This window comes from Hydra vulgaris, chromosome 12 (genome assembly GCF_038396675.1).
Source record: "Hydra vulgaris chromosome 12, alternate assembly HydraT2T_AEP".
Taxonomy (NCBI): Eukaryota; Metazoa; Cnidaria; class Hydrozoa; order Anthoathecata; family Hydridae; genus Hydra; species Hydra vulgaris.
The window spans coordinates 31,133,528-31,147,687 of NC_088931.1; the positions used below are offsets into that span (position 1 = coordinate 31,133,528).

Sequence of the window (14,160 nt, forward strand, 5' to 3'; positions counted from 1 at the left end):
AAAATCTGATATAAATTAATTTTTTCCAAGTTTAAGACTTTCATATTTTTCATCGCATTAAAAGGAATGTTTATTCTACCTAGATAATGAATTGCTTTACAAGCATGGTTTTGCAAGCCTTGTAGTTTGATTATTTTGTTTTGTGTGTATTAGCCCACTCTATATTAGCATATAAGATTAGACTATGAATTAGACTAAAGTAAAGTTTTTTTCTTGAACAGAAATCAAGAAACGGGCGACATTTATATAAAATACCTAATACAGATGATATTTTTTTAAATAATAATAACAATTATTATTATTATTGAATAATAATAATGCAACTTTAAAAAATTTAATCAAATATATTTCGAAACAAGTTATAACATTTCAAGATCAGATAATCAGTTTATTAGAACGAAGCCACTGAACAAGATTTCCAAGATTATGATTAATATATTTGTTGATTTTTTAAAGTGATTTGTCAACCAGTAGCAAGTTAGTATCATCAGCAAAATGGTAAGCAGTAGCAAATTTAAAAGAAGTATTTAAGTCATTAATAAATCGAAGAAAAAGAAGTGGTCCTAAAACTAAACCTTGTGGGACGCCATTTGAGCAATTCTGTAAGTCAGATTTAGTGTCATTAATGGAAACAAACTGTGTTCTGTTTTGGAGATATGAAGTAAACCATTTTAGTGGGATGCCTCTGATTCCATAGTATTCCAATTTTGTGAGAAGGATTGAGTGATCCACAGTATCAAAGCTTTCTGCAAATCTATAAACACCCCACATGCGAAGTGCTTACTTGCGTTTTAAAAGTTTTTTTTGTCAATATAGGCCTAAATCTAGCTTCAAAATTCCATTGTCCTAACAACTCATTTGAAACTTATCTAACTAGTGTCAACAACAAATTAATATTTAAAGAACTAAAAACTCGAAAATGTAACAAACTCTCTTAAAATAAACAAGCCTCCAGGTATAGATTACATTTTCAGTAATATTGTTGTTAATGTCTTTTCGGAGATACGCAAACCTATTTTTGAAATATTTAAATCATCAATTAAAACTGTAACTGTAACAGATAAATTAAAAGTAGCTAAAATTGTATCTATTTTTAAAACCGGTGAAACATTTCTAATAAACAATTACAGACCAATCTCAATACTTTCAACGAATAATCTACAATAGATTATATGAATACCTAATTCAAAACAAATTCTTAAATAAAAAACAGTTCGGCTTTCAAGTCCAGCACTCAACAGAGCATGAAATTTTAGATTTAGCTAATAGCATAAGTGATTCTTTTAATAAAAAGCAATTTGTATTAAGAACTTTTATAGACCTTTCCAAAGTATTTGACACAACTAGTCATAATATCTTACTAAAATAATTAGAAAAATACAAGCCTAGGTTTAAAAGTTGTCTAAAGACAACAATGTGTTATTTCGAAAGATAATAAATATTCAAATTTACGAAAAATAAAATGCGGAGTTCCCCAAGGTTCCATTCTTGGTCCTCTTTTATTTTTAATTTATATTAGCGGCCACAATTACTAAAACAAATCGATGCAATAATGTTTGCTGATGACACAAATCTGTTTTATTCATCAACATCAATTGAAAATCTGTAAACAATGATCTCGAGAGTCTAAACATTTGGTTTAAAGTAAATAAATTATCTTTAAATACAGACAAAACAAAATACATCTTGTTTCATTCCAACCAGCAAAAAAACAAAATACCAAGCATGCGACCATTACTAAAAATTGATTACATAAACATTGAAAGAACTAAAACTATTAAATTTCCTGGTATAATTATTGACAAAACAATTTCTTGGAAAGCTCATATAAAAACATTAAATACAAAAATATCAAAGTTCTTGGAAAGCTCATATAAAAACATTAAATACAAAAATCTTCTATACAAAGTTATCTAACATATGCTAATATTGCCTGGGGAAGTACAAATAAATCTAAAATAAATTCTATATATATACACCAGAAACACGCATCAAGATTGATTTATAATAAAAATACGTTCTATTTTTAGTTTATTTTATATATTAAAGGTTCTCAATGAAAAGACTTCTCTTTGTCTTCTGTAAGTTTTCTTTACAACTACATAGTATTATTATAATATAATATATAGTATTATTATAATAGTTATAATATTAATATATATTTTTAACGACAACCACAAGCAAGTCCCTAGTAGCCCTTTCGTGCGACGGACTTGCATTTAAAAATATATATGTTTTTTTAAATGCACGGGGTAAAAGCCAGTACTTTATATTATAAACCACGAATTTTTTAATTTATTATTTAACTTAATGCCAAACGCACATGCGTAAAACAGCATTGTTAACGCTCTTTAGGTATTGTTAATATAAGTGGTGGACATTTATATAAACCGGAGACATGTAAATATTATTTGTTTTTGAAATATATAATAATGATTGTTGTAAAAAATTGTTCTTAAAAACATACCGCTTGTTAATAAGTTGCTACAGTTTAATTTATAAAGTTTTTAATGAACCTTACTCTATATCCTTTTAATGTTACAAAGTTTATATCTAAACGTATTATTACTAACAGATTTTGTATTAAAAGCTCCAGTCTTGTATTGAACGATGGCAATAACTCCCACACCAAGGGGCGCAAAGAGAGAGGATCGTAAGGGACAGTTTGTCCCGGCCGACAGATGTCCAAGGGTCACCATATAAAAAAAAAGTTCCTAAAAAAAAAAGTTCTTTCGCTGGTAATATAAAAAAATTTTAAAAATAGGGGCACCAACTAGGGTTGCGGCGCCCTCTGCGCCCTTGCCTATACCAAAGAAAGTTGGTAGATCTTGTAAAAGTCTGGAAAATAATGTATTTGTTGAAGCAGAAGAAGCAGTACTACAATCAGGAAAACAACTTTTATTTGATCCAATACGTATTCCAGCAACTGCAATAAACAATATAAAATCATTGGATTGTTGGTTTTTTTCTTAGAAAACTTTTGAGGAGAAAACCTATCATTAAATAGAGCTGGATTGCAAAAGCATCTTTTTAAGATTTTTTTTTCAAAATTATGAAGTTAGCAATATCATTGAAAACATTTAGTTGCCTGCTCAAATTCCAATGAAGTCTAGCAGAAAGGACTGCGTTGATCAGATTGTTCTTAACCGAATGAGACACTGAAAAAAATTCTTGAAAATAAAAGACAAGAAAGAAAAGTAAAGCAAAAAACTACAACTTTAAAACTTAAAAACTACATCGAAATTGGACAGTCTTTTTAATAAATCACATACAAACACATTGCTGCAACACTCTTGTAACGACTAGTGGCTTATTGACTGGGAATTCCTAAAAAGTCAACGTCGCATAAAGGTTCAGCGACACGAAGGACAAAAGAAAATGAGTTGTTTCATATTAAGAAACAGCAATTCAAACACCTTAAATTTTACTCAACCATTACTGACACACCCTAGTGGAAATATTTCTTACGAAAAAAAAAAGTACATTACATTTTCGAAACCACCGTACTTTGTTCTGTTATGACCTAGATTTTGAAAATATTCTGTCAACAACAAAAAAAAAAGGGGTTTAAACGGGCAGGCTATGAATTTTTGGTGTTCAAAATAGGTAACTTCTAGAGATGTTGCAAACTTTAAACTTTGTAATATTGATACTGGTATCAAAGAAGAATGTTTTACAAAAAATTACAATGATAGGAGCCTGGGAACAGTATTCATTTGAAAAATCAAGATCCACCCAGTGGGCACAGGACCTAAATAAGACGTCTTTTGAACGTTCAAAAGACGTCCAAAACCTTCAAAAGACGTTTAAAAGACGTCTTTTTTACGTCCTGTGCCCACTGGGCACTGTCCCAAATGTGGAAACAAGAAAAAAATTTTTTTTTGCAGTATCTTAAAATAGATCGAAAATCATCGGAAAAATTAATTTATCTTTAAAAAATTTCTTATCGTTCATAACTGGCGACAAAGGAAAGTTTGAAACTGTTTTTGTTCTGTTTGAGGGGGTTGTCAACTTTACGTGGTCATAATTTTAAAACGTTGTAATAGTTTTTTACTAAATGCGAATTTTACAGATGAATTTTAGTCGAGTTCATAATGGTAGAGTTTTTTTTAAGTGCTATCATTGCCCCCTTTCCTAAAAAATATTTGGGGTTTCCCTAAAAAATATTTGGGGCTTCCCTAAAAAATATTTGGGGCTTCCCTAAAAAATATTTGGGGTTAAAAATTATTTGAGGATAATTTTGTTCCCAAACTCTGATCACCATGATTTTCTTTTAACACGTTATAAGTCTTAATGTAAAAATGCATATCTGGAGGTTACTTATTTTAAAGAATAAAAAATCTTGAAATTGATCTTTTAGTATATATTCAATTGTTTTTTAATTAGAGAATGGTTTAAACGACACAAATTAATGCTTACCTTTTTATTTATTTCCATTTACAATCAATAAAAGTTTATAAAAGATATGCATATATATTATAAGATATTTAATCTTAAAGTAAAACTGTTAAAGAAGGTCGGTTGTTGTACGTAGTAGTGGCTTTAAGCAGGCTTTATGAATAGTCTTTAGGGCTACTAAAAACTTTGTATCCCAAAAATTTTTAAAAATTATAATGAACAGGTTCAGAGCCCTGTTCAGACCAAAAACATAATTCTTTATTTGGATTGGAATTTTGTGAAAAATTCCAATCCAAATAAAGAAATGAAAAAGTGAGAAGTAAAAGAAATTCACAATATGCTTGATAAGAGCATGCACTTTCAGTGACACTCGTAGACCAAGTTTAGCATAAGCATCTTTGTATTCGTTAATGGTTGACTCATATTCAGGTAACAAACTAAACCAAGACATACAATTTTAACAGATTTTAAACATTTAAAGGAATTATCTATAGAAATAATATGTTAATCTCTTTCCAGTTTGGAAGATTTTATTAATTCTTTTAACACATGTATACTTTTTTGCAGTTTTGAACACGTTTAATTTGAACATTGTGCAGCTTTGGCTTTTAAAAATTTTCAAAGTAAATGAAGTTACATTGAAGCAAGAATTTCAATAACTTTTATGTCATCAGGCAGATCAACCAGTGGAAGGTTAACGCAATCAATATAAGATGCAGCTGAAAGCTTGAATTTTTTAAAAGTCTTTACAGAAGGCTTTGTAGGCATTAGCTAATGAACGGATACTTCCTAGAGTTCCGAGCTCACCATAATTTTCAAAATCTTGCATTTTTTCTTTGCTGTTACACCAAAGGCAAGGATGTGTTGATGCTGCACTTTCCAAAGAATATTGACCAATGTTTATATCAAATGAACAAAAAGTATTTTAAACTATTTAGCTTTAAAATAGTGATTTTTTCAAGATTTGAATGAAAATCAGCGACGTTTTCTGTTTTAAGCCAATAATAAACAACTTGTTTACGCCACCATCTTTGTATTTTTCATTACCTATTCCTTCCTCATAGCTAAAAAATTTTTTTGACATTACATTCTGTCACTTTTTCTATAATATTTAAATAAACTTTTAAAATTCCGCCTCCAACAACAATGACCGTCTTTAAAATGTACACTTTTGACAATTTTCTTTCTTTTATTACTGTCTCAACAAATGTTTTTTTAAATGTTTTTACAATAAACCAACTGTCTGCAATCTTTTTCAAAAATCATTTCTTTAACATTAAAGTTATTATTTAAAAACCTATCTTCTTCACTTAATTTCTCTCTTACAATGCTTTCAAATAATTCTCTTTTCTTGCAGCTTCTAAATATACAAAGAACTTTGGCTCCCTGTGCATTACTAAGCCTACAAGTGTTTTTAAATTTGTTTATTTCCAATATTAGGATTTTTTCAATTGGAAAAAGCGCTTTCGAAGAGCTTCTTCAGCACCAAGTCTTAATATCTTAATATCAAAAGAAGTTTACTTCCATGTTTTCAGTTTTTATATTTCAAATATTTTACATAAATTTCTTCATTTCAAGTTTAAAATATTAAATCAAAAATGAAAGGTTCGTCCTACCTTTGTCAAGTTCTTCTTTTAAATTTTTCTTCTCGTTGTGAGAGCGCAAGGGTGGGGTAATCCTCTTCCAATGATAACCTTACAACTTTTACATATTTTTATTTTTCCAAGTGATGATGCCTTTACCCTTCCCAACTTGATTCTCCTCTATTTTCAGATGTTGTTTTTAAAGCAATTGTAGTTCGAGCAATTTCACAAATGTCACAAACACAGAATGATTGGTTTCTGGTAAGCATACTTACTTTGACTTTTGAGAATTCATACGGTTTCCTCAAAATAATGTTTTTATCTCCTTTTTCAAGTCTTTCTAATGTTTTTCTACATTTAGTACGAATGTCATTAGGAAAGTTTTCATTGTTTAAGTCAAATGATTTTAAAAAGAAGTTATGTATTCTGTTCAATGTCATACTTCCTTCTTTAACTTTTGTCATTCCTGATCCTTTTAAATAAATAAATTAGGCAGACTAAAGCTCTATTATCTTTTTGAGAGTTTTTAATGTTTGGCATTTTAAAACGATATGAGCAATACTTATCAATTTTTAAACATTTTTTATTAAATATTGCAGCAGATAAAAAAAGTTCATAGAATCTATTAATAAATTTTTTTTGCGGTATACCACAAGGAAGTATACAAAACAGAGGAATGTTGTTTATACATTTAACTTGTAATGGAAACGCTTTTTTACAGTAATTAACGTATTGTTTAAAATTTTCCATAAAATTTGGGCCTCAAAGGTCCAAGGATGTGTTAAGGAAGGAGGAAATAATAGCACTTAAAAAAAAACGCTACCAATATGAACTCGACTAAAATGCATCGATAAAATTCTCATTTAGGAAAAAACTATTTCAACTTTCTAAAGTTATGACCTTGTAAAGTTGACAACCCCTTCAAATAGAGGGGGTTTCAAACTTTCCTTTCTCGCCATTTATGAGCGATAAGAAATTTTTTAAAGATAAATTAATTTTCCTGATAATTTTGGATCTATTATAAGGCAATGCAAAAAAAAAATTTTTTTTTTCTTGTTTCCACATTTGGGACAGTGAGTCTTGATTTTTCAGATGAATATTGCTCCCAAGCTCCTATCATTGTAATTTTTTGGAAAACATTCTTATTTGATACCAGTACCAATATTACAAAGTTTAAAGTTTGCACAATTTCTGGAAGTTACCTATTTTGAACACCAAAAATTCATAGCCTGCCCGTTTAACCCCCTTTTTTTTTGAAAGATGTCAACAGAATATTTTCAAAATCTAGGTCATAACAGAACAAAGTACGGTGGTTTCGAAAATGGAATCCGTTTCTGGTGTACTTTTTTTTTTTGTAAGAAACATTTCCACTAGGGTGTGCTGATGTAAATGATTAATTGATTATTTATTTTCTTTATTTTCTTACTTATTTGTATTTAAAAATAAGAAATACAAAACGGTGATACAGGTATATCAAAATATCAAAATTACAATATCAAAATTACACTTATTTAACACCGAAAAAAAAAACTAGTTAAAATAGTGTGCAATGGTGATGAACATTGTACTTTTTTAAATTTGATTTGAACAAAGACAAAGCGGACGAGTAAACAATATAATAAGGTAGAGAATTCCATATCTTTATAATTCTTTCACAGTAGGATAATCTTCGTGAACCATATTTACATTTAATTCGTGAAGAAAGTTTTGGTGCATGACATCTTGTAGGATAGTACGATGGAGAAAATGTAAAAAAGTCAGAAAAAGGTAGATCGACAAGGTTGTGTATAATTTTATTGGTCATTACAAGACCAAATTTTATTCTACGGCACTCAAGAGGTTCTAGATTAAAGATATTGAGTCTTGAAGAATAACCTTTATAAGAAATACAACATCTTTTAAAGACACTTCTAGTAAAAGTTTTCTGAACCTTTTCTAACCAACTTATATCTTTTAAAAGATTCCACACAGATGTACAAGACTCTATGATAGGTCGAACATAAACTTTATAGGCTTTGATCAGAAGCTTGAAATTGTTACTGATCAAGGATTTTAAAAGTAAGTAGAAACGAGAATGTGCCTTGCTTGCAATGAAAGAACAGTGATTACAAAACTTCATATCCGAAGATACGACTATACTGATATCTTGAATTGAACTTATAGATTCAATAGATGTACCAATGTTCATTGAGTATAAATTTAATGGTAAAGAACTGTTTCTATAGCGTAGATGAAAACATTTTTTGGTTGCTATATTAAGTTGCCAAACTTTTCACCATTCTGAAAATATTTTTTAATGTATTGATGAGGTATATCCCTCTAAAAAATGAAGTGTTGATTTGATGTTGATCAACGTTGATTTTGCGTTGATATTAGCGATCAACGGCGATCAACCATAAATGGATGTTGTTGCAACAGCAATGTTATCAACAGCAAATCAACGTTTATTTACAAACACTGAGCGTTCGTTGATTTACTGTTGACAAAAAACAAATTTATTAAGCCGTTTACTAACAGTAATTTGCTGAGCATTTTCTGCTGGGATATTTTTGTTATTTTTGGTGGTTATAAAACGTTTGTTCAAATTTTAATTGTATTATACTGTATAAAATGAGTATAAACTTATTGAAAAACATATATTTTATTAAGTAATTATTTTTTCAGTTCTTGAATAAAGATTATCCTAATGAAATTAGGGTAGTTTTTTAACTATTTGAGGATAATAGAACATCTTAATATAAATATTTTAACAATTTAACATGAAAAAGTCACAACTTAGCAGCAATTTGGCTTATTAATGCTTATTATAATAACATTACTATTATCATAGCAAATTATTAATGGCTGCAAGTATTTGCCTGATAAATTCTGACTGCAAACTTAAATCATATAGTACAAAATGCAATTTAAATTGATTTTTTCTGTATAAGAATAATAATGCCTTTATTTTTTTTTCTTTTGTGATGTAATAAAATAAAGATAATAATGCCTAAATATGACAGAAGCCTATATATGAGAGAATTTATGAAAGAAAAACGAAATACTGAAAAAAGAATAAAATATCTTCTTGAAGAGTGCAACATTGTTGGTAGAGGAAATTGCGTTCATCTAGATTTAGACATTCAAAAGATTTTTGAAGTTTCTGAAGATGTGCACAGTGATATGTTGATGTTTTCAATCACTTCGCCAGAAAATAAATTTTGTTTAAGTAAAGTTGAATCTAATTATTGTGATGTTGACGACATTGCATTTAAAAATAGTTTATACAGTAGTATTGATACTCTAACTTCAACAAAAGATTTTTTATATGAGTGGTTATTAAAATACTGTATAAAAGATGATGCTTTAAATGCACTTTTATTTCACTTAAATAAATTTACTCCATCTATACCAAAATGCTGGCAGACATTACAAAAATCTCTTCAAAAAGTTAATGTTTTATATGTCAGTGAAGGCGATTATATATATCTTGGAGTTAAAAGTGCAATTGATTATTACATATCAACAGTTGGAAATAAGGAAAAGCTTGATCTAATTGTAAGTATTGATGGTGCACCTATGTGCAATAGTAAAAAGACTTCCATTTGGCCTATACTAGTTACAATTAACAGAAAAGGATCCTATGCTGTTGCAATTTGGCATGGTCAGGGAAAACCAAACAATTTGGATGAGTGCTTTGAAGATTTTATTCTTGAAATAAAAAAATTGCAAACTAATGGGTATAAACAGCTGCTGGTGACTATTAAAGCTTTTGTTTGTGATGTGTCTGCAAGAGCATTTGTTAAATGCATTATAGGGCATAGTGGCTATCATAGCTGTGAAAGATGTATGGCAGTTGGCACACAAAAACATGGCGTAAGATTATTGAAAACGACTACTTTACTTTGTACTGACATGGCTTTTAAAAATATTTTTTATAAAGAAGGTCACCAGCTTGAGAGTCTTTCTCCACTTGTTCAGTTAAATTTCCCAATGGTAACTGAATTCCCATTAGACTATATGCACCTTGTATGTCTTGGGGTAGTTAAAAAACTTCTAATAAACTGGTGTAAAGGTCCCCGATGTATTAGAATAAGTCAATCTGTTAAAGACAGTATTTCAAATGAACTCATAAATTTACGAAGTTATACACCATCCAATTTTCAACATAGACCACGCTCTTTAAATGAACTTGAGAAGTGGAAAGCAACAGAGTTTTGATTATTCTGCTTTATGCTGGACCTGTTGTTTTAAAAAGGAAAAAAAAATAAAACTATGACTTATTTATTTCTCTTTCAATTGCTATGCACATACTGCTTTCTAATAAAATGGCCAAAAATGAATTGTTAGTGGCATTTGCTAAACAGCTGCTTATATAGTTTGTCAGAGAAGTACAAATTTTGTATGGGGAGATCGTGGTAACATACAATGTTCATAGCATGATTCATTTAGCTGATGATTGTGTTAAATTTGGGGAGAGTCTTGATCATCTATCAGCTTTTCCTTTTGAAAACTTTTTGGGTTGAATTAAAAAAATGGTGCAAAAATCACATCAGACTGTTGCCCAAATAGTGAATCAATTAGATGAGAGAAAAAAGTTGGATATTTTTCTTAGAGAAAGGAATGGTAAAGAAATTTCTGCTCAAGTGGTAAATAAAAAGATCACATCAAATCTATGAGACAGAGTTTATTTTATTCAAGACAAAGGGTTTATTTTAGTAGAAGAGGTTTTGGTAGATCTTGTAAAATGCAAGGCTCTAAATCCTCATTCAGTTCGAAAGTTTTTTCCTGATTGTTTTGAAACATATTATTTAGACGTTTGTTATGTAAATTCATTAGCCAACCTAAAAACAATTTTTCCGAAAAAAAAAGAACTTTTGAAGAAAGGCTTGATGATACCTGTTTAAAAAGGTGATTATGCTTTTTTTGTGCTTAGACATTGTGATATTGCTTATGATCACTGATTTCTTGAATTAAAAACACAAACTTTGATTATACTTGCAGACCATCAATTTTTAAAGAATGTCTGTGCATGTGTCATTTTGTAAAATTTGTTGTAAATTTGTCAAATATGTAGTTCATTAAACAAATTTAAAGTGAGTTTAATGCATTTTAATTTATAAATTTTTTGTGTGAAACAAATACCTGGTATGTTTATAGAAATAATAAAATATTTACACTGGTGTTTTACATTAATAAATCTAAAAAGCGTTTTACGAAGTTCATTGTTTTTAATCTCTAATGTATTTTTAATTTTATTTTGTAACTTATATAAGATTGTTTAGAATTAAATTGCACCAGAATATTGAAATTTCATTTGCCATTGTTGAACTTTAAATGGAAAAATTAAAGAAGTGGAAGTGATTGCTAAAAGTTGGATGAAAAATGATGGGAAATGCTTCTGGCTGCCATTTAAAAGTTCCGCTGCAATTCGTAAAGCTGTCACAACCTTGCAGGCATCAACCTCTGATTGGAAGATATACCCTGCTAGGATTTTATACACTACAGGTTTGCATATTACTATAAAAAAATGTAAAATAATTGAATTAGATATTGAACTGTTTTGACCAGGGCACTGAAGAGGATAATCATGTGCTGGTGCAAATTTATTTTAGGCCTGCTTTACAATACGACTATAGTCTCATTTAATATCACTTATTTTAAATCCAATATTCCAACGGGCATTTGTTTAAATTATATGTTCTGAATGTCTTTAGAATGTTTAAAGAAGATTTCCAACGATTAAAAAAAGTTTTTTAAACTATGTTTTTAGTTTTTTTTTTAAACTTTTAGTGTTTTTTAAAAACTAAAAAATTCATTAATTTTCATGGGTTTTTCATTAAAATTCATTAATTTTTATGCGGTGCACCAATTGCACTCCATTCTCATAGGGCCTGCTTTTGCCCCAAAAATTTCAATTACATCTTCATTAGATATTGATAAATGATTTTACGTACATAGATTTGTGTTTATGAAGAAGCTCAGTCACACTTAGAGAAAGCAGCAGATACTTCAAATATTGAAACTGACATCAAAGAGAAAAAAGGGACAAAGCAAAAGTAAATTTTACTAAAATTAGTTTTTAACAAATAAAAAATTTTGCAATAAAGAATTACACAAATCATGCACTTTTTTTGTTTATAAAGTAAAGTTTATATTAAAGGAGAAAGACAGCAATGACATTTTGTGAAAGTGATTAAGATATTGTGATTGGTGATGAAGAACTATACGGAAGATACTATTTTGATAGTTCAAATAGCTAAAGAACATCTAACGTGATTCCAAATAGCAGGTTAACTATTTTTGTAAAAGTAAAATAATGGTTTGTTAAAATAAAATGCTTATTTTTTTACTGAATTATAGATGTTTTTAAATCAATATTAACTCCCCATTTACATAGTGAAATAGCAAGCTTTTCAGTTGCTGAAAATAACAATGACTTCTCGAAAGAAACTAATCTATCTCAAGGGAAAATGATGTTGTCTTCAAATATATTGGTAAAAAAAAGTCCTAATGTTGCTTTTGTTTTTTAAATTCTGTGTGCGTGTGCAGTAAAAAAATTAATAGAAATCAGAACTATATGTTATAGAATATAATTTTGTTGACAAATATTTTATAAATACATGTTTGTTGACAAGTTTAAATAAAAATCACTATATAATGTTTAAAAATTTTATTTAATTTTTGTATGTATAATTTATCTATACCTAGGTAGAAAATGGCTCTAAAAATTGTGTTTTGGATAAAGAGGATAGCAAAGAAAGACATTTGTCTTGCCAGGGTAAATTAAATAAAAGTTTTATTTATTTTTCCCATTTAGGTATTTTTTCATGGTTAATTTTTTACAAAATATTTTACATAAATAATAATAATATTGTTTATTTTACTACATTTTTTTTAAAAGATTTTCAAAAAAGATTTGCGTTGAGTTGCGTTGAGATGGCAAAAATAGATAAAAGAGAAAAGTGATTCAAGAGTCAATTTTAAAAATCCATGTATTGAAATTAAGATAATTTCATTCATATAGAATAAACATAATATGTGTTCTGACCCTTAAGTAATTTCTATTTTTTTAATAATAGATAAGTTCTCTTAGTCGTTGTGGAGGTAAATTGGCTTTTGCTTTTGGAAAGTTGTTGATGAGCGAGGACGCTGGGGCCTGTTTTAATGTCTCGGGTGGTTCATTGAAGATAAATTTTAAAACATACACCCTGTATCATATGATAGTGGGTAAGAATGGTTTTATGCATTTTTTTAGATTTTTTATTTCACAGGAAATATATTTTGTTTATCCTAGTCAGTCATTTATGTAACTATTTGCTATAATTTCTGCAGTTTGATTTTTTTCAAATTTGATTTGAATTTTTGATTTAGATGCGATTACACGACAGCATCATGATGCAAATATTTGCGAATGTTATTCAGGCATTTCGAAATTTTTAAGTCAATCAGGAACACGACTCAATCAAAAAGTTTTGAAAATGAACAATGCTGCAAACGCTAAATAAATTGTTTGAAAATGTAAATTTTGTGTTAAATTCAATAAAAAAACTTTCTTACTTAATGTAGTGCCTACTTTCTTTCATTATTCTTTTGAGTTAGCTTTGAATTGCTCTATCAATAAATTTTTTGCTAAATCCTTTATTTACAGCCTGTTTTTTACAAAACAAATTAAGATTTGAGCAATAAGTATAAATTTTATATACAAATATTTTATATATATATACATACATAATATATATATATATATATATATATATATATATATATATATATATATATATATATATATATATATATATATATAAATTATAAATCAGTAGAAAATCACTTAACAAAGTTTTTTTTCATTTAACACTGTGTTTCATAAATAAAAAGACTCATCAGAAATACTGAGTTTTTTATTGATGAGAGCATTTCTGATGAGTCTTTTTATCGATGAAATACAGTGTTAAATGAAAAAAAATTTTCTTAAGTGATTTTCTACTAATTTATAATTGCTCAGTTCTTTTAAGAACATTGAGCACTCTATTTTGTAGAATACATTTTAAAGTTGTTTAAATATATATATATATATTTCGTAAACTGTTGATATATATTTTTTTGATACATGCATCAAAAAGCGATATCAAAATACCGTCAGGTATTATAAAAATCAGTGTTGAATCACCAGGAAAAAATGATTGTTGATTAAACGTTG

General features: G+C 28.3%; 1 protein-coding gene across 2 annotated transcripts; it reads left to right on the top strand.

Moving 5' to 3' along the window:
- The first annotated feature begins 8,420 nt into the window (after positions 1-8,420).
- Positions 8,421-13,524, top strand: LOC136088655 (uncharacterized). Of its 2 annotated transcripts, XM_065812904.1 has the most exons (8): positions 8,421-11,468; positions 11,922-12,019; positions 12,124-12,252; positions 12,361-12,457; positions 12,672-12,741; positions 12,865-12,955; positions 13,043-13,190; positions 13,335-13,524. In XM_065812904.1, exon 1 carries the CDS (start codon positions 8,967-8,969, stop codon positions 10,179-10,181), a length of 1,215 nt encoding a protein of 404 aa, XP_065668976.1. In that variant the 5' UTR covers positions 8,421-8,966; the 3' UTR covers positions 10,182-11,468; positions 11,922-12,019; positions 12,124-12,252; positions 12,361-12,457; positions 12,672-12,741; positions 12,865-12,955; positions 13,043-13,190; positions 13,335-13,524. The 2 variants fall into 2 exon arrangements, with proteins under 2 accessions (XP_065668976.1, XP_065668975.1); XM_065812903.1 differs by lacking the exon at positions 12,865-12,955.
- Positions 13,525-14,160: the final 636 nt, after the last annotated feature.

What these genes read in the sequence shown, in the direction of transcription:
- LOC136088655 (XM_065812904.1), top strand. Translation starts at nt 8,967, where the DNA reads ATGCCTAAATATGACAGAAGCCTATATATGAGAGAATTTATGAAAGAA.